We start from the raw sequence: 20,628 nt of genomic DNA on the forward strand, positions 1-20,628 counted from the left end.
TAACATAAATGAGTCGGGTTGTTCATCTTTGGAAACCTTTTCTTTCCTCAATAGTTGACATTTATACGTTACACAAATTTGGTCATCGTCCTCCTTTGAATTGAACTTCCTTCATCTTGCCTCTTTTGAAAATGTAGCTGTAATCTTGAACCTATTTAATTATTTAAATTGAAGATTCTCTTGTGCAAAATAGTTTACAAATTATATTCTGGTAATTGGTACTCTTTGTAGGATTCTCCCAAAGATAACCAAATGCTTTCATACCTAGCTACATATTTACATAACATCAGATTATCAGGAACATCCACACATTGTGAGCCAAGGGTGTTTTAAAAACATTCCTTTCATTTTATGGCCAGACAGTTAAATTGGCTTCATAATCTAGATATTTATCACCTCTAGCAATAAAAATGCCATTTCATATTTTGAAATGTTATGTTTTTCTGCCACTAGTGAGGTTGTGTCTGTGTACATTGTGTGGACTACAGCATGCAGACTTGGCCTTTTGGTAATTGTGTGGATCATTGCATTGACCATTGAAACTATTCTCCACAAATCTGAAGAGGCAATACACTATTCCTTCTGGCCTCCAGTCACTCATCTTAGGGTTAAGATATTCACAGAGATGGGGGTTTGAAGCAGGAAGAGCTGATCTGGAAACCTGGTGGGCAAGATGTTTCTGGGTTGTTTTTATTCCCAACAGCTGGCACACTTGAAATTTAGAACAATTTGATTTCATGGCTTGGCTGCCCGTCTGGCAGCGAACAAAATGTGTCGGAAGAAACGGCAGATGCTGGTTTAAACCAAAGATGACACAAAAAGTTGGAGTAATTCAGCGGGACAGGTAGCATCTCTGGAGAGAAGGAATGAGTGATGTTTCGGGTTGAGACCCTTCTTCAGACTGAACGTCATCCATTCCTTCTCTCCAGACATGCTGCCTGTCCCACTGAGTTACTCCAGCTTTTTGTGTCTATGTCTGGTGGCAAAGTTCTCTCAGAAGGATACAGTTGAGAATTAGGTAGATTTTGTAGTGTGAAGACAGTGGTGGCACCTCACTCTCAATTATCCGTGGTCTATTATCTGTGGTCAATTTCTTGTTGTCCTCCAACTTCTCTTAACACATCCACGGCTGCCATCAAAATTCAGGTACAGGAATTAAAGACTCCTGCTGTCTATCGGTATGGTGATTGTCATCTGGCTATGAAACCCCTTCCTTTATTGCAATGTCAATTGCAGGAATACCCATCCCATAATGGCTGCCTCGCCAGCAGTCTGTCTTGCCCCTTCGCTGTTTTTATTATTTTAAGTATGTCTTGCTTGTTTGTTTTAATGTCTCTTGGTATGTTTATGTGGGTGGTGGGGGGGGGGGGGGGGGGGGGGGAGAGAGAGAGAGAGAGAAATCGGGGAAACCCTTTTCAGGCTCTTTCCTTGACGAAGATTCATCTCCCCCCCCCCCCCCCCCCCCCCTTGTGATCTACAACGTGTAGTGGTGCGGCCTTTCCTAGAGGCCAGCCCAGTGCTTCAAGCCCCACAAGCAGTGCAGACTTACATTTGCGGAGCCTAGGGTCTTTTGCCGAGGATCGCCAGTGTTGAAGCCCCGATCGTGGGGCCTGTGGACTTTAACATCATGAAGCAGCGGTCTTCGGTATGAAGCAGCCGACTTGGGAGCTCCATGCCGCAGAGTGTTCTGACCCGTCCCGACACCGGAGTTTCGATCATCCGGATGATCAGCAGACTGTCGACAATGGCCCCGATCACAGGTGAACCAAGGAGGAAGATAACTGAACTTTATTGCCTTCCATCACAGTGAGGGATGTTGATTCCACTGTGTTGGATGTTTATGTTAAACTTTATTTTATGTGCCTTGTGTATTTTTGCTTTTTACTTAGTATGGCTGTATGGCAACTCAAATTTGACTGCACCTTAATTGGTACATGTGACAATGAAATTGAATCTTCAAGGCAAATAAACTACATTTCAATACGGCAGCTCAGAGAGCCCCAGAAATATGGTTAAAGTTAAACATCCCAAGTTGGATATCAATTTGATCTGGTCCAAAGTCATTGATGCTGTGGCCAAGGAAGTAATGCCTACCTCATTAAAAGGAAGGAAACTTGCCAACTTAAACTTAAATTTGCCTCCAACAATGCAATCTCCACTTGTGACCATAAGAGTGCCATACAAAGTGAAGCATACTCCAAAAAGATATATTGTACATCTGATTGGAATCAGTTCAGTTTTCCTTCCTCTCACTTTGGATAAAGGGAGAGTCAGTGGGAATGGAAGAGAAATGACAAAGATTGAGGCACCTATAATTTTATTCTGTTTGGAAATATTAGTCAGCGCAATTTGTGTGAATTGGTAGGATCATTGTCTATGCGATTTATAAACTGAAAACATGTACTGCTTTCAAAATTACCTACTGCTTTCAAAATCAGTTTTGAAGATTCAACCCAGTGGAATAAGAACCCAAGTTTGCACTTAAAAAAAAATCCATACTATGTTTCACCAACCGTTCAGCAAGTAAACACCGACAAAACATGTAAAAAAATTGTTTTTATTTGCCTTGTGCAATCAATCACGTTGAAAGGCTGGATTCTCAAAGTTTCATGCTTTGCTGAATCTTCCTTTGCCACTCCTGCCATTTAATGTAGCCAGCTGCAACAAACATAGTCACAAGCACTGAAAAATAAAGAGGCAATATTAGTGAAAGAATAGCTTCATAGACCGAGATTGTTAAACGTATAGCTCGAAGAATTATGGGTGGATTTGAACTTTAGGATGTAGTCTTCCTCTTCCAATTAACAAATGTAGGAAGTTGGCAAAATAGTGCCATTTTAGAGTCAGCCATACATGCATAAAGGCCCTTAAACCCAACTCATCTATGCCAACCAAAATGCCAATCCCATTTGTCCATGTTTGACCCATATCCCTCTAAACCTTTCCCCATTCATTCACCTGTCCAGTAATCTTTCAAATATACTGTACCCGCCTCACTGTTCCATATACAAAAAAATCACCCCTCCGATTCCTTTTAAATCTTTCCCCTTACTCAAACCCATGCCCTCTAGTGCCCAATTCCCCTATCCTGGGTAAAATACAACACATTCACCTTATCTATGGCCCTCATGGTTTTATATACATCTGCAAGATCACCCCCAGTCTTCCATGACCCAAAGAATATAATTCTAGCCTTCACTTCAACATCTCTATAACACAGTTCTTTGAGATCCTCAAATCTTTTCTGCACTTTCCAGCTTCATGCCATCTCTCCTGTAGCAGCGGGTGGCCAAAACTGAACACTACTCCAAATGGGGCCAACCACCATCTACAACAATTGTAACATAACATCCCAATGTCTGTACTGTCTTTACTGCTGTAGGCCAGCATGCCAAAAGCCTTCTTTCACCACCCTTTCTACCCACGATGGAACTTTCAGCGACCTGTGTATTTGTACCCCTAGGTCCTTCTGTTCTACAACATTCACCAGGGCCCCATTGTTTACTGAGGCCCTGCCCTGGTTTGACTTCCCAAAATACAACATCTAGCACTTATCTGCATTAAACTCCATGTGTCATGCCTTAGCCCACTTACCCTGCTGATCAAAATCCCATTGTAATTCTTTATTTACTTCAGTCTATACTTCCACCTATTATAGTGTCATCTGAAAGCTTATTAGCCATGTCTTGTACATTCTCATCCAAATCATTGATAGATAACAGGCCCAGCACCAACCCAAAGCACACCACTAATCATGCCCCCCGTTTGAAGAACAACCTTCCAGCATCACCCTCTTCTTCTTACCAATTAGCAAGCACTCCCTAGATCCCATATAATCTAGACTTCGAGATCAGCCTACCATGCAGTATCTTAAATATCTCAATATATATTCATGGTGACTTTTAAAATATATTTGAGACATGATCTGCCAGGCACAAAGCCATGCTGACCATCCCAATCTACCCTCTTTCCAAAACAGATATATCTTACTCCTCTGAATTCCTTTCAGTAACTATCTCCCACAGATGACATGTTTACTGGTCTACAGTTCTTAGGGTTTTATTTGCAGCCCTTAAAGGCACATAGCCACCCTCCGTTCTGCCAGCGCCTCACTTGTGGCCAATAATGATGCACACATCTCAGCCAGGGATCTTGCAATTTCTCTAGTTTCCCAGCGTTCTCAGATATACCCAATCAGGCCCTCAAGGTTTACCCATCTTCTCGTTTTAAGATGCACAGCACTTCTGTTGTAATGTGGATAAACCCCACAGTGGTCAAAATCAAGTGTTAAAAGGAATTGTATTCCCCATTTTGAAATACTTACTAATAGCAAGTGCAATCCAACCAATTTCAGAGCCATTCATGGGTTTGTGGTCTTCATCAAGGGTAACACTTGAATTTTTACCTGTTATGAACAGATTGTAAGTTTGATAACTCACTAAATGTAAAACTTAACTTAACCAAAACTTAACTTAACTTAAACTAAAACTAAACTTAAACTTAAACATAATAACATCAGCTAGAATGAAATATCTGAATAACACAATTATTCTGCTAAAACTGGAGAAACATACAGCAAAAACTTTAAACAATGTAGCAAAGGCCCTGATCATGGCTTCCCAGTGCAAATTCAATTAAAAACAGGTTCATTTTCATTACCTTCAGTTAATGTAATTGTTGTATGAAAGTTAGAAGGCAGTTGTTTAGAAGTAGAGGTTAAGGTAGACACCAAGGTTGTTGTTTCTGCAACACTTTTATATTGCTTTGCTGTAAATAAATCAATATTCAAACGTCATCCAAATCCATTAGTACACAAAGCCATGACTAGGCATGACATTTAAGTTAAAGGCACACATGGTTGAAAAAATCGACTGTAGAAAATATTCAGGCAGCTAGACAGCACCTGTGCAGGCCAAATAAATTTATTCCATCAATGACTTAAGGGCCTGTCCCACTTGGACGACCTAATCCACGAGTTTAGAAGACCCTAGACAAGTTGAAAAAAATGTTGTGTTGACTCGCCAAAGTAAAAGACCTCCTACGACTACGTGTACAACCTCCTACGACCCCCCTGGACCTCAGTCTTCCACACCTAAGGCCAACTACAACTAGCTACGAGCGGAAAATGATCACATGATCGCATGTCGTGTTCGCATTTTTTTCCTCGGGCCAGTTACCGACCTACGACTACCTACGACCTACTATGACCTACTACGAGCTACTACGATCTACCTACGAGTAAAAATTATACATTTTTTCTATGCCGACTTTAAAAAAAAACGCATGGACTTTTTTTTATCAGGCGGTAAAAAACGTTGCGACCTACTTGAGGCCACGAGTACGCGGAGACCACTCACGAGCATGAGGAAGAGTTACGAAGACCTCCTACGACCTCGTGGTGACCATACTGCAAGTACGAGTCAAGGGGAAACTCGGCAGATTAGGTCGTGAAAGTGGGGCAGGGGTTTTAAGATGATGGAAAAGTTGGAAATAAGCAAATTAAGGCACGGGTGAGAGGAGGAGGACAGAGAACATGTCTTTGATAGGAGAGACTGAAAAACTGATGCATGTATGGCTCGTGATAAATGAGTTTCTAGTAAAAAGAGACTTGTCAGAAGCATGGTGCAGAAGCTGCCTTCAGAGGATAGAGAAACTACGAAATAAATGAGATTCTAGTAAAACCAGGTGGTCATAGTTGTGAGATCCTGCTTGTTGTGGACACTGGTCTCTTTCCAAAATGGAAAGGGAAGAGCTAGAGCAGGCGTTGCATCTCCTTCGTTTGAAGGGGAGTCAGTGGATGAGGTGGAAGTGAAAGGGTGGAAATTGGTAACAAAGGTCTGAACGAAATGTTGTGCCTTGCAGTCATACATATGATAAAATAAAATAACAAAAACACACAATAAACACAAATTTAACATCCACCACAGTGAGTTTACCAGGCACATCCTCACTGTGATGGAAGGCAAAAGTCTTAAAGTCTCTGTCTCTTCCCTGCTTGTTCTCCCTCTGTGCTGAGGCGATCCAGGCTTCCTGAGTGGGCAGATGCATGGCAGATGCAGTTTAATGTGAAGAAATGTGAGGTTATCCAATTTGGTAACAAAAACAGGAAGGCAGATTATCTAAATGGTGTCAAGTTGGGAAAAGAGGAAGTATAACGAGATCTGGGGGTCCTTGTTCATCAGTCAATGAAAGTAAGCATGCAGGTACAGCAGGCAGTGAAGAAAACGAATGGCATGTTGGCCTTCATAGCATGAGGACGAGTATAGGAGCAAATAGGTCCTTCTGCCATTGTACAGAGCCCTAGTGAGACCACACCTGGAGTCGTGTGTGCAGTTTTGGTCCCCTAATTTGAGGAAGGGCATTCTTGCTATTGAGGGAGTGCAGCGTAGGTTTACAAGGTTGATACCCGGGATGTCGGGACTGTCATGCGCTGAGAGAATGGAGCGGCTGGGCTTGTACACTCTGGAGTTTAGAAGGATGACAGGGTATCTTATTGAAACATATAAGATTAATTAGGATTTGGACAAGCTAGAGGCAATTGTTCCCGATGTTGGGGAAGTCCAGAACTAGGTGCCTCAGTTTAAGCATAAGTGGTAAGCCATTTAGAACAGTGACGAGGAAACACTTTTTTTTCCACACTGAGAGTTGTGAGTTTGTGGAATTCTCTGCCTCAGATGGCGGTGGAGGCCGGTTCGCTGGATACTTTCGAGAGCTAGTTAGGGCTCTTAAAGATAGCGGAGTCAGGGGATATGGGGAGAAGGCAGGAACAGGTACTGATTGGGGATGATCAGCCATGATCACATTAAATGGCAGTGCTGGCTCGAAGTGCCGAATGGCCTACCCCTGCACCTATTGTCTATTGTTTTAGTTTAGAGCTACAGCTAGGAAACACGACCTTAGGCCCTCCAACTGCATCTTAATTTTGCCAAAGTTATTGGACAAATACAAACTTTCAATTGGATTTTTGCTGATTTAAACTTTTTCTATTGAATTTCTCCCTTCACATGTTCTAATTGCACATAACTTAAATTTTACTTCACTTGCTTCATTGAATCTAATCAGTAAAATTTTCCTAGCGTAATTTCACTGAAAGGACAATTTAATAAATGGCAGACACTGATTATATCAACATCTTGAACTTGAGAATGGACCACAGGCTTCAAGAGAAATAAATATGAAGCAAAGTTTAGAGATTAACTATATATTTCATACCCATTCTACACCGCTGCCCATTTGGCTCCAGCTCCTTTCCAAGTGGACACACACAGGTATATTTCAACGACTTTGTGTTAGACAATGAGGAAGGCAGGCACATGAATTCGCAGCCCCCATTCCTATTTTTGCCACACCAATTTTTACCTGAGCACAAAAAGGGAAAAAAAATCTATAAGTACAAAATGTACTTTGTATTTGCAGCACATTTGCCATCAGATCACCGGCTAGCAATAATGCTTTAGAAACACGGGTCAAACCATGCCATCTTTTACTAGGTTCCATTTGGTGCCATTGCTTCAGCTGTCGGCAGCCCCAGACTCACACACGTGCATGGTCTAGACAATTAATCAAATTGAGTCCTATGTCAAGTTACACCGTTTCAGGATTGCTGGTTTTATTGGGCATAACTTCAAGGAGGTAAAAGTTGTTCCTGCCCAAGTGTCAGTTAACCATTAAAATCAGTGAATATTAATGACTGGCATCACCTCAAATTCAATTAACAGGGATTTTTTGGGGGGGGGAAGGCATCCAGACAATGTTAGGTTCACAACCCAGACCCAATTTCCAGAGACCCAGACTGGTTATCCCCAACCAGACCAGGGAATTGCAAGCTTCTAATGAAGGGAGAGCACATCATGAACCAGCTCACATTTTTTTCCTAAAGTTCTCTATCCAATATCAAGACTTATGGCAAAGGTGGTGCAAAGGAAGTAAGTATTATTACAGGCAACACCTCAATGTTACAGCAAGTTTGATTAACAGGTTGGTGGAGTACATTTGCTGAAAGTTTCAACTCAAAGATTTGATTACCCAATTCATATTCTAACAGCTAGCTATTTTGATGCCATAGCAAGTTTATTGGATGGTCAATACCAATATCTTGGATGCGATTTCATAACCAGCTAATAGCTGGTCAAAATAATGAATTTGCAGCACATTATGGCTTTGGAATGGAATGCGAAGTTCAACCGCAATCTTACCAAATGGTAGATTAGGTTTGGGCCAAAGACTAAAGTCTTTATTTTCACAATTCCATAATTCAATAGGCAAGTAACTGACTGAAATGAATTCAGGTACACAAAGCCATGATAAAAGGTAAACCATACCAAGTGGTTGTAACAGTTCATTGTAAACTATAATGTCCCGAGGTTCATGAAGGTTGGAGGCCAATACGACCACATCATTTCCTCCATATTTATCAATTTCATGAACTGCTTTGGTCCCCTCATCAGTCCAGAAGACAGTATCCTAGAACAAAATAATTTGTACTTTGAATAGGGACCAAGCTTTTATCAGATCATTACACACGCACAGAATATGCATTGATTTTATTCAGGTTGCAAATGTAAAATTTAAAGTTAGCATTCTTTTCTCAAAGGGTCATAGATTTAAAAATTGAAATTACATTAATATGCCCAACACGTTGAAATCTTTTACTTAGATTGTTGTACTATTGACAAATCAATCTACATTGGAATTTTATAAATCTAAATTATTCTCAAGGTGGGAAGTTTTACCTCAAATGCAGCAACTGCAGAAGGATGAAGAAGGAATTCCAGTGACCACAGCACTGTTCTTCTATCCTGACCGTTTAGGTCGACACTTGATAACATGTGCATCTTTGAATCAACCCAATACAAGCGACTTTTTATAAGATCTGTGGGAAAATGTTCAATGACTAAACCATTCTAATGCAGGGAGAAACGTTTCCTGAAAGAAATGTCCTTACCAAGTGTAATGCCAGTTGGATACTCAATCTCTCTGCTAACAACTTGTTGGCGGTCAGCACCATCCATTCCTGCTTTTTCAATGAGGGCTGGTACCCCACAGTCCGACCAGTAAACAAACCTGAGAAAAAAAACCAAATTAAATGGCTAGAACTGACCGTCAGATTCAACTATTCATTAATACCAAGTGCATCCAGTTCTGCAAAACCATTGGAAATTTTCATCAAACATTTCCCGTGAAATATAGAAAATCTACGTTAACAAATTTGTAAATAATTGCAAACTGAAACTCACATGGGATAGTTGTAGATTTTTGTCATTTAATTTTCTAACATCCCCCTGTTTTCTCCCAAAATTGTTAATGATACCCCCTTTGGCAGAATAGATTCTACAGCAAGAGATTCCCATTTCCTCAGAACAAATTCATCACACAGCCAAGGCAATATTCCGCCATTAATAACTCATCATACAGCAAAAAAAAATCGAAAGCATGATTATTGTACATTAGAAATACTGCAGTCATTCATGCTGAACTACAATGGAAGCTCAAGTAGTCTCTCCAGCCCTTCATGCCTCCTTTGCCATTTAATAAGACATGCCTTTTTATCTCAGTGCAATTTTTCTACAAAATAAAACAATATCAATTCATTCCCTTATACACCAGTGCACAAAAAAACAAAACAGTACCCAGTTATTGGATCAACTGCTATAGATGATGGCTCCCGCAAGTCTGTGTCAAAAAGAACCTTCCTTTTGGTTCCATCAAAAGTGGCCACAGATATTGTCCTTTCACCTCGATCAGTCCAATAGATATGCTTGTAGATCCAATCTACTGCAATTCCTGCAGGGAAGCCCGGAACCTTAATTCTGGAGGCCAGCGTTGGGTGTTCCCATTTATCAAAGGTCACACTGCACAAACATAATGTAAATTGGAGACTTATTCATTTGTAGGTGCTTCTCGTTACTTTGAAATGCAGAAAACAATTTTGCACAATTACAGACATGCCAGATTAGCGACACTAGTTGAAGGTATGAATAATTGCATGACAAAGTGTTCTCAATATACATGGTGTCACAGGTAGAGAGGACAGTGAAGGCAGCATTTGATAAACTTGCCTTCATGATCAAGGCATTGAGTTCAGGAGTTGGGATGTTATGTTCCAACTGCACAAGTAGTTGGTGACATCACACAAAAATATTGTTCAGAGCTGGTCATCCAGCTGTAGAAAGGATATCATTAAGCAGTAAAAAGGCGTGGAAAAATTCACCAGAATGACTTGGGACTGGAGGGCCCAAATTATGAGAGGTTGGATGGGCTCCCCTAGCGTGTCGAGGGAGAGGGGTGGACTTTGACGTACACAAAATCATGACAAATGACTGCAGATGCTGCAATCTTGAGCAGATAAACTGTTGGAGGAACAGCAAGTCAGGCAGCATCTGTGGAGGGAAGCGGACAATGTTTTATGTTAGGACCCTTCAAGACTGATGTAATTGGGAGATAGCTGGTCAAACGTGGTGACAGGAGTGGGGCAAGAGTTGGAAAGCAGCAGGTGAATTCAGTTAGAGGTTGATTGTCCATCTCCATTCTACAATGTTTAATATGCATTCGGAGAGGTACATGGATACAAAAGGTAGAGTGAGATATGGACCTAATGCAGGGAAATGGGACTAACGTGAATGGACATCCTGGTCAGCAGGGCCAAGATAGGCCAGAGGCGCTCATTTCTGAGCTGTAAGACTATGATACATCCGTTTCAACTAAAGTAGTGTTGAATGGCAATCTACATTTTCGTTAACACATGATGTATACCAGCTGGAAAGATTACTGCATCATGGACTGGAGAAAATAATTGAAATCCAAGTCTCATTGTCAAGTTACTGTAAAATGTTGGTGTTACGTTTTCCTGTGGCCCATCGCAAATGTTAACAATTTAGTAAATTGTTTTAAATCAGTTCAAAACTGTTACCTGAAAATTGTTTGTTGTGCCAGGTCAGCCCAAAATATTCTCTGCTCTGCCACATCTGCGTCCAGTGCCATGGCATTTCTTGGATGCAGAGGTAGTGGGGTGTAATCCTGGTGATGTAGTCCGAGCTTCCGGATATCATAGCGATTAGTGAAGATCAGGAAAGGCTCTGTCCCTGCAGGATTCAGAAAAAAAAAATCATCCTCAATAGCAGGCTGTCATTAAGTTGTAAATTAATTCTCTTTATTATTACGTTGTTTTATGGGTACAATGTAGAGTGCGGAACAGGATCAGAATTTATATATGTGCAAGGAAATGCACTTCTTACTTTTTTCACACAGAGAGTGGTGAATCTCTGGAACTCTCTGCCACAGAGGGTAGTTGAGGCCAGTTCATTGGCTATATTTAAGAGGGAGTTAGATGTGGCCCTTGTGGCTAAGGGGATTAGGGGGTATGGAGAGAAGGCAGGTACGGGATACTGAGTTGGATGATCAGCCATGATCATATTGAATGGCGGTGCAGGCTCGAAGGGCCGAATGGCCTACTCCTGCACCTAATTTCTATGTTTCTATGTTTCTTGCACACAGACAAATTGTTTGCTGAAGTTATGTAAATTAGAGGTCAGTGAAAACTCAGTTGCATTTGCAGGACTTCTTTTCATTACAAAATACCCAAAGGGTATCTTATTCTTGGAGATCAAGACCAGTGGTGTTATTGGGCAGGGAGGTGTGTCCAATGAAATTAGTCTGAAAGGGCTTGAGCCAAAAAAAAAATCATTATGCATGTCCTCCAGAGATGTTGCCTGACGTGCTGAGTTCCTCCAGCACCTCAAGTCCTTCTGTGCATTAAGCAGCATTTGCAGCTCCTCATTACTTCTTTTAATATAAGCTCATAAATGTTAGGAGTAGAATTAGGCCATTCGGCCCATTAAGTCTACTCTACCATTAAATTATGGCTGATCTATCTCTCCCTCCTAGCCCCATTCTCCTGCCTTCTCCCCATAACTTGACACCTGTACTAATCAAGTTCAAGTAAGTTTATTGTCATGTGTCCCTGATAGGACAATGAAATTCTTGCTTTGCTTCAGCACAACAGAACATAGTAGGCATTGACTACAAAACAGATCAGTGTGTCCATATATCATTATATAAATATATACATACTTGAATAAATAAACTGATAAAGTGCAAATAACAGATAATGGGCTATTAATGTTCAGCGTTTTGTCAGAGCCAAGTTTAATAGCCTGATGGCTGTGGGGAAGTAGCTATTCCTGAACCTGGTTGTTGCAGTCTTCAGGCTCCTGTACCTTCTACCTGAAGGTAGCAGGGACTTGGTTTATACTCTCTAGAATTTAGGAGATTGAGAGGGGATCTTATAGAAACTTACAAAATTCTTAAGGGGTTGGACAGGCTAGATGCAGCAAGATTGTTCCCGATGTTAGGGAAGTCCAGGACAAGGGGTCACAGCTTAAGGATAAGGGGGAAATCTTTTAAAACCGAGATGAGAAGAACTTTTTTCACACAGAGAGTGGTGAATCTCTGGAACTCTCTGCCACAGAGGGTAGTTGAGGCCAGTTCATTGGCTATATTTAAGAGGGAGTTAGATGTGGCCCTTGTGGCTAAGGGGATCAGGGGGTATGGAGAGAAGGCAGGTACAGGATACTGAGTTGGATGATCAGCCATGATCATATTGAATGCCGGTGCAGGCTCGAAGGGCCGAATGGCCTACTCCTGCACCTAATTTCTATGTTTCTATGAGTGTGTGGCCAGGATGGTGTGGGTCATGATACTACCAGCCTTTTTGATGCGGCTGCGATACATGATGGAAGGGAGGTTTAGCCGATGATGGACTGGGCAGTGTTTACTACTTTTTGTAGTCTTTTCCTCTCCAGGGCACTCAAGTTGCCGAACCAAGCCACGATGCAACCGGTCAGCATGCTCTCTACTGTGCACCTGTAGAAGTCTCTGAGTCCTCCTTGACAAACCGACTCTCTGTAATCTTCTCAGGAAGTAGAGGTGCTGATGTGCTTTCTTAATAATTGCATCAGTGTTCTCAGACCAGGAAAGATCTTCAGAGATGTGCACGCCCAGGAATTTGAAGCTCTTGACCCTTTCAACCATCGACCCGTTGATATAAACGGGTCCCCATCCTACTCCTTCCAAAGTCCACAATCACAATCAAGAATCTATTTACCTCAACCTTAAAAATATCCACTGACTTGGCTCCACAGCCTTCTGTGGCAAAGAATTCCACAGATTCACCATCCTCTGACAAAATAAATTTCTCTTCATCTCCTTCCTAAAAGAACATCCTTTAATTCTGAGGCTATGACATCTAGTCCTAGACTCTCCTAGTGGAAACATCCTCTCCACATCCATTCTATTCAACCCTTTCACTATTCTGTACGTCTCAATGAGGTCCCACCTCATTTTTCTAAACTCCAGCGAGTACAGACCCAGTGTCGACAAACACTCATCATAGGTTAACCTACTCCATCCTGGGATAATTTTTGGAAATCTCCTATGAACCCTTTCGTGAGCCGGCACATCCTCAGATATGGTGCCCAAAATTGCTGGCAATATTCCAAATGCGGCCTTACCAGTGCCTTATAGAGTCTCAGCATTACATCCCTGTTTTTGTATACCAGCCCTTTTGAAATAAATGCTAACATTGAGTTTTCTTTCTTTACTACTGATTCGACTTGCAGATCAACTTTTTTGGAATCCTGCACTGGCACGCCCAAGGCCCTTTGCACCTCCGATTTCTGGATTCTCTCCCCATTTAGAAATCTCTCCCCACTACCTGCTCTTCACCAAATGTCCGTCCAGTGCTATGTTCACTGTTTATAGAATGAATTGGTTCTTCCCAAATTGAAATGTTGTTTTTTTAAATTATTATAAGTATCCCGACAGGCAAGCTCCCATTTAAAGCTAATTTCATGGCTAGAGAGGAAGTCCAAAAAAAAAAAGGGACTAGTGCCACATTATGCAATTTGCAACACAAACATACATTTGCAAAGCAAGATTAATTTGCTGACTATGATGCTATTAGTCAAGTTCACAACATTGGAAAATCTCAACACGACCTATTACTCGTGCTCCAGAGAAGCACAATGAGCAATGCCAGTCTCTCCCACCATCCTCAAGCCCCCTCCAATACTTTTTAAAACAACCGATAAGCTGACAATAATTTAGGCAGAAAAACAGAATAATCCTCATGACAACGGTGAGTAGAGACAGATTAAGTTGATCAAATACCAATTTACACTACAGAATCAACAATTTCTCTCCAGACTAAACATGCTGCTGGATAATCTTAAATACTACTGCAGGATGACAGTGGCATAGCAGTAGACCTGTTGCATTACAGCACCATGGACCTTGATTCCATCCCGACTATGGGTGCTGTCAGTGTGGAGATTGTACATTCTCCTTGTAACCACGTGAGTTTTCTCTGGGTGCTCCAGTTTCCTCATTCCAAAGATGTATAGATTTGTAGGTTAATTGGCCTCTGTAAATTACCCCTAGTGTGTTGGATATGGAACTGGGAGAACATAGAACCAGTGTATGGGTAATTGATGGTTGCTGCAGTCTCAGTGGACCGAAGGGCTCATTTCCACGCTGTGTCTCTAAACCTCATCCTTGGCAGGGACCAAATTTGTTAATTTAGCTATTGTCATTTAAAAGTTACTTACCCATTGACTTGCAAACCCAATCAGTTGAATCCATGTGATATCCTTTATGACACTCACACTTGTAGCTTCCTTCCAAGTTAATGCAAAGTTGACTGCATGTTTCAGGACTTTTACATTCGTCGATATCTAAAAATAAATCAACGTCTGTTAATTGCTTCCCTTCATACACCATGTCGTAGTCAACCAATGGGTTTAGCTTACCTTCACATGTGTTATTAACCAATCTGAAACCAGCAGGGCAGTCACATTCATAGCCAATGACAAGGTCCTGACAGATGTGAGAACACCCTCCATTATTTGATAAGCATTCATTCACATCTTTGGGGGGAAACAAAAATAAATTCCACTCAGGATTACAATGGATCCATACAATGAATTAACCTTAGAATTTAAATTGCATATATTATACTGTTCACCGTTTAAATCCATTGAGAAACTGAACTCAGAGCTAATGCTCAAGAACTTATGTACTTCTAGAAATTCTTAATCCAGTGGACATTCACAAAGAAGTTCCCAAGAACTAGAAGTTTCAGAAATGTGCTTAAGATCGACTTGCATTCAGCCAACTACCTGCCATTCCCAGATTTTACTTTCGATAGACACCATTCCTAGATGTTGTCCAGAACATTTAAAATCCTACCCCAATACTGATTTACTATTTCTACTGTTCAGGGTAGAGGTAAAAAACGCAACTAATTTTCAGTGGCCATGTTTTAATGTCAAAAATATCCAGATCAGTTGCAAAACAGCCGCTGATACCGAGACCATAATCTAACAGATTTAACATTTTACATGTCAAATCATCCTTGGGGCCAAGGATGCCTTTAATATCAACTAAGGGTAGTTTAGTGCATGCACATTGTCTCAAAACCGATTTAATTAGCTTGTTCCACGTTGAGCTCAAATCTAACATTCAATCAAGCCAGAGCTGGATTCAAATCTGTTTCATCCACATCTGTCCTCTGATTAAATTATTCAGTTAGAATGAAGGAAAAACAATGTAATTTAAAGCACTAAAGGTAAAGTACTAATTAACTGCAAGTCAGAACAGTGCACTGACTATTTGGCAACAATTCACCTACAAGATTAAATCTAGCCAAAATAAATTTAGTTCACAATGTGAGGGTTAGATTTGCAATAACATTTTCTCCCATGCTCACCCAAGTTTATATTTATTCCAAGTTTGACAACTTGTGGAATAATTCAGCAATCTTCACACTTTAATATCATGTAACAAGTACTTGCAAGCATCATATTCAAGGTAATATTTACTAAAAAGTACTATTTGGCACTGCAGAATACCAACTCTGGGCATAATTGACTTTAAATCAACATGGAACTTGCAGGATATGGTCTGATTAAATAAATTACTTGCTCGTCAGTTTCAGATTAAAACTATTGGAATATCATTGCTGCAGTTGTTGATAAATCCTGATGGACAATTGGCAGTATTATTAATCTTATAGGAAGAAGGCAAAAGAAATACTGAAAGCCACCAAATAAGTGAATGTATTGGTATTGTGAAACAATCCAATTAGGAAATAACCTTTTGTTCTCCATGCAGATGTATTGTGTAATTACTGGATTAGTCACTTGGCTATGGTGTGAACCAAATCCAACGTCTTCACAGAAAACTGTACTGACAAATAATTGGGTACTGTTTTTTTTCTCTCCATTTTTCTGGGAGGATTTGGGGGGGGGGGGGGGGGGGGGTTTAACTTCTGGCTCGATGCTTTGTCAAAAGAGACCAATGGCAGAACTGTCCAGATTAACCAGCATCTCCCAAATGCACTTACAACATTTTCCCTGGAGTTCATCACTCCAGTCTTTGCAATCCTGCTGTTGATCACAGACTTTCACAATATTTATGCATTCACCACTCTGACACTTGAAGTCCAGTGATCCCATGCATTCCATACCTATGAAAAGAAACAAAAAAGTGTGAGTACTTAAAAGATACTCTAGGTCATAATTCCAGTATATTTAAGCACTCACTTTTACAGTTGAGTTCATCACTACCATCAGCACAATCAGCAATTCCGTTACATTCATTATTTCCAGCGATACATTCACCATCGTTGCACACAAAGTGATCTGGTCGACATGTTCGAGGAGCTGTAGAAAAAGGAAAATCACAATTATGCATTACAACCACACAATTTGCAATAAATACTTTTGCACAATTTTCTGTCTTCATTTCTCACAGGGATAAATGGTTGATATTAAAGATAACGTTGTACTCGACTTAAAAACTTGAAGGAAATGAGAGCATGCCTTGTGGTCAATATCCAGTGGATTTCTCCAGAGCTAAAAATCTGCTTGTTCCATTTAAAATTGATATATTTGCAAATCAGAAAAAATACCTTAAATTACACTTACAAGACAGCTCAATTTACCAGTAGCTCCAGATGTTGTTCCCATCATGCCATTACCAGTTTGTACTTTACCAATTGGCAGAAATGAATTCTGTAACCATTTTATACAGCACAGGAACTGGTCTTGTGGCCCATAAAGTTTGTGCCAAACATTATGCCAAGTTAAATTAGCCTATCTGGCTATACTTGATCTACATCCCTGCACTTCCATGTGCCTATCTAAAAGCCTCTTAAATGCCATTATCATATTTGCCTTCATCACCATCCCTGGCAACAAAAAACCTAAAAAACTTGCCCAGTGCATCTCCATCAAGCTTTCCTCTCTTATCTTATGCCCTCTAACGTTGAACATTTTGACCCTGGCAAAGAGGATCTCACTGTCTATCCTATCTATGCCTTTGAGAATTTTATATACTCTTGATAAAGTTTCTCCTCAATCTTCAACGTTCCAGAGTAAACAATCAAAGTCTATCCAAAATCTCCTTTTAGCTAAAACCCTCTAATTAAGGAAACATTCTGCTAAACCTCCCCTGTAACCCCTCCAAAACCTTAACAGCTTTCCTGTGATGTGACCAGAACTGCACACAACACTCCAAATATGATCTAACTAAATAAGTCCTATAGAGCTGCATAATGACTTCCGAACTCATATACTCAATGCCCCTGGCAATGAAGACATGCATACCATATGCTTTCTTTACTACCCTATCCACTTGTGTTGCCACCTTCAGTGTGCTATGAATTTGAACACCACAATCTCTCTGCATATCAATGTCATCAGGGACCTTGCAATTACCTATATACCATATAACCATATAACAATTACAGAACGGAAACAGGCCATCTCGACCCTTCTAGTCCGTGCCGAACACATAATCTCCCCTAGTCCCATATACCTGCGCTCAGACCATAACCCTCCATTTCCTTCCCATCCATATAACTATCCAATTTATTTTTAAATGATAAAAACGAACCTTCACTGGAAGCTCATTCCACACAGCTACCACTCTCTGAGTAAAGAAGTTCCCCCTCATGTTACCCCTAAACTTCAATTCTCATGTCATGTCCCCTTGAACTTCCCTACTCTCAGTGGGAAAAGCTTTTCCACGTCAATCTCTCTCTGCATAAATCATCAAGTCATCTGGGGCCTTGCCATTACCTATATACTTCCCCTTTACATTCAACCCCCCCCCCAAGTGCAATAGATTACACTTGCATTCCTCAAACACTCAGACATTTCTCTGCCCATTTCTGCAGCTGATCTATATCTTGCTGTATCTTTTGGCAGCCTTCTTCACTGCCTGCAACTCTTCCAATTTTGGTGTTATCAGTATACTTGCTCACCAACCTATCTACATTTAAATCTGTGTTGGGACCTCTGTGGTATATGACCTACATTTAAATCCAGGTCATATGAAGCAGAGGTCCCAACACAGATCCCTGGTCAGAGCTTCAGCCAGAATATCTTCCTTCCACCACAACCCTCTATCTTTTATGACTGAGCAAATTCTGAATCCACATGACCAAGTCATTGTGGATCACATAAATCTTAATCTTCCAGATTAGCCTACTATGAGGAACCTTGTAAAAACCTTGCTAAAATCCACATATAAAACATACACCATACCTACCTTTTCCGTTCTCCTCCATAACTTCAATGTATGTATAATGGCATGCAGCAGTATGCTAACAGGTCCCACCTATCCTAATCCAACCCACCTATCTTGTCTTGGGGTATTGATGGTGCCAAATTCAACCTACTGACCTCCATGGATGGGGGGGGGGGGGGGGGGGGGGGGGGGGGGGGGGGGGGGGGATGGTAGGGAGAAATGCTCGAGGCATGATTTCTCTTGTCCTGCTACAAAATGCCAAGGTGGCCCTATGCAGCTCAAATTCCAGCCGCTGGAGCCATAGGCAGGCATGCAGACGCATTGTCCAAAAACACTCAACCTTTTCAGAAAACAAACTGGAATTGGAACTGCGATTGTAACCGCGATTGTAACCATTCAAGCGTCTAACATTCATACATTAAAGCTGTAAAACTGCAGTTAAATTATTCAGATTTAAAATTAACTCAATTTCTTTGCCTCACAATCCACATTAAATGGATCTGAGATCCTATGCTAGGTCTGGATTCCCACCTAGAGTCCAGCAATAGTATAATGATTGAGTCCTACATGTCACAAATGTAGTGAACAGCCATGCATTAGAAAACACTACTGTACCACTGATGTCAACCAGCAGGTTTGAAACAATGGGGCCTGACAAAATGATAAAAGTGATTGTAGGCAACATTTCCTTGTATTAAATCAACTAACATTCTAGTTTCTGTTTTTACACATCATGCATCAAAACATTACGCAGCATAACGTGTGAAAACAGAGACAAAATGTTGTAAGATTGTGGCATTTCACCCTTTGTGTGAACTCTTGGATTACCAAAAATACGGGATGTTGCAGCACAGAATCTTACCCAGAAAGCCCTCACTACATGTATCCATCCAAGAGAGAAAGAAAGAAAATTGGCAACGAGTGCAATGGTCTGAGCACTTGAGTTTAGAAACTGGCTTTAGTTTAGTTTAGAGATACAGCATGGAAACAGGCCCTTTGGCCCACCGAGTCCGGGTCAACCAGTGATCCCCACACATTAACACTATCCTACCCACACTCGGGATAATTTACACATACACCGAACCTGTACGTCTATGGAGTGCGGGAGGAAACCAAAGATATTGTAGAAAACCCACGCGATCACGGAGAGAACGTACAAGACTCCATACAGACAGCACTCGTAGTCGGGATCAAACCCAGGTCTCCGGTGCTGCATGTGCTGTAAGGCAGCAACTCTACCACTGCGCCGCTGCGCCACCGTGCTGGCCTACCGTACATATGGTAGTTCTACAGCAATCAAAGTGTCACGATTTCTATTATTCTTTAATGCTCCAACTTGTTGGTCAAAATGCAATAAGAATCAGGACAACTGAAGAGTCACTTACGGCAGCTTGCTTCATCACTTCCATCCTTGCAGTCAGTATCCCCATCACAGTACCATTGTGGATGGATACATTCACCCGAACCACACTGGAGTTCATTTGGAGGACAGGTGACAACTGGAGCTGCTGTAATACCACAGGTAGCTGGAGATTCGTCAGACTGGTCAATACAATCAACACTCTGGTCACATATCCAACTCGAGGATATACACTCCGAAGAATTAAGGCATTGAAACTCATGTGGGCCACATATTGGTGGAGTACAGTCTCTTTCATCACTTCCATCACCACAGTCATCTTCACCATTGCATAAAAACACCTCTGAGACACATCTGCTATTCAAGCAAGTAAACTCCCCCGAGCTGCAAGTAATAAGACCTGAAAAAGAAAAAAGAAACTCGCACTTAAGGAATGCAGACTACAACCCCCTTAAACTGCTTTACCATTGAACATAAATGGTAACTTCATCCCTCTACATATACTATTTCATCAGTTCCAAGATCTAATGATAAAACCAACTCGATGAATGATCAAGCAGGAAGTCAGTCAAACAATCCAGCTGTGATAGGAAATCCAACCTCGTCTGCAAATGGCCATCCTTCACGCCAAGAGTAGGCCCCAATCCCAGACACAGCTCCAGTTGCCACATCGTGGCTTG

The 20,628-nt window shown here is 41.1% G+C and overlaps 1 protein-coding gene across 1 annotated transcript in view; it reads right to left on the minus strand.

The window, feature by feature from the left end:
- Window positions 1-1,730: 1,730 nt before the first annotated feature.
- The window catches only part of LOC129694163 (low-density lipoprotein receptor-related protein 1B-like), a 76,837-nt gene continuing 57,939 nt past the window's right edge, over window positions 1,731-20,628 (minus strand). Inside the window, exons 38-50 of the mRNA XM_055630884.1 lie at window positions 19,974-20,348; window positions 16,599-16,802; window positions 16,400-16,522; window positions 14,604-14,921; window positions 10,910-11,081; window positions 9,630-9,851; window positions 8,945-9,063; window positions 8,733-8,872; window positions 8,322-8,463; window positions 7,213-7,359; window positions 4,660-4,767; window positions 4,325-4,405; window positions 1,731-2,682 (exon numbers count right to left, since the gene is read on the minus strand). Coding sequence (XP_055486859.1) covers window positions 2,600-2,682; window positions 4,325-4,405; window positions 4,660-4,767; window positions 7,213-7,359; window positions 8,322-8,463; window positions 8,733-8,872; window positions 8,945-9,063; window positions 9,630-9,851; window positions 10,910-11,081; window positions 14,604-14,921; window positions 16,400-16,522; window positions 16,599-16,802; window positions 19,974-20,348 — 2,234 coding nt within the window. The 3' untranslated portion in view covers window positions 1,731-2,599. The remainder of the gene's footprint in view (window positions 2,683-4,324; window positions 4,406-4,659; window positions 4,768-7,212; window positions 7,360-8,321; window positions 8,464-8,732; window positions 8,873-8,944; window positions 9,064-9,629; window positions 9,852-10,909; window positions 11,082-14,603; window positions 14,922-16,399; window positions 16,523-16,598; window positions 16,803-19,973; window positions 20,349-20,628) is intronic.

Source organism: Leucoraja erinacea, chromosome 3 (assembly GCF_028641065.1).
Source record: "Leucoraja erinacea ecotype New England chromosome 3, Leri_hhj_1, whole genome shotgun sequence".
Lineage (NCBI taxonomy): Eukaryota > Metazoa > Chordata > Chondrichthyes > Rajiformes > Rajidae > Leucoraja > Leucoraja erinaceus.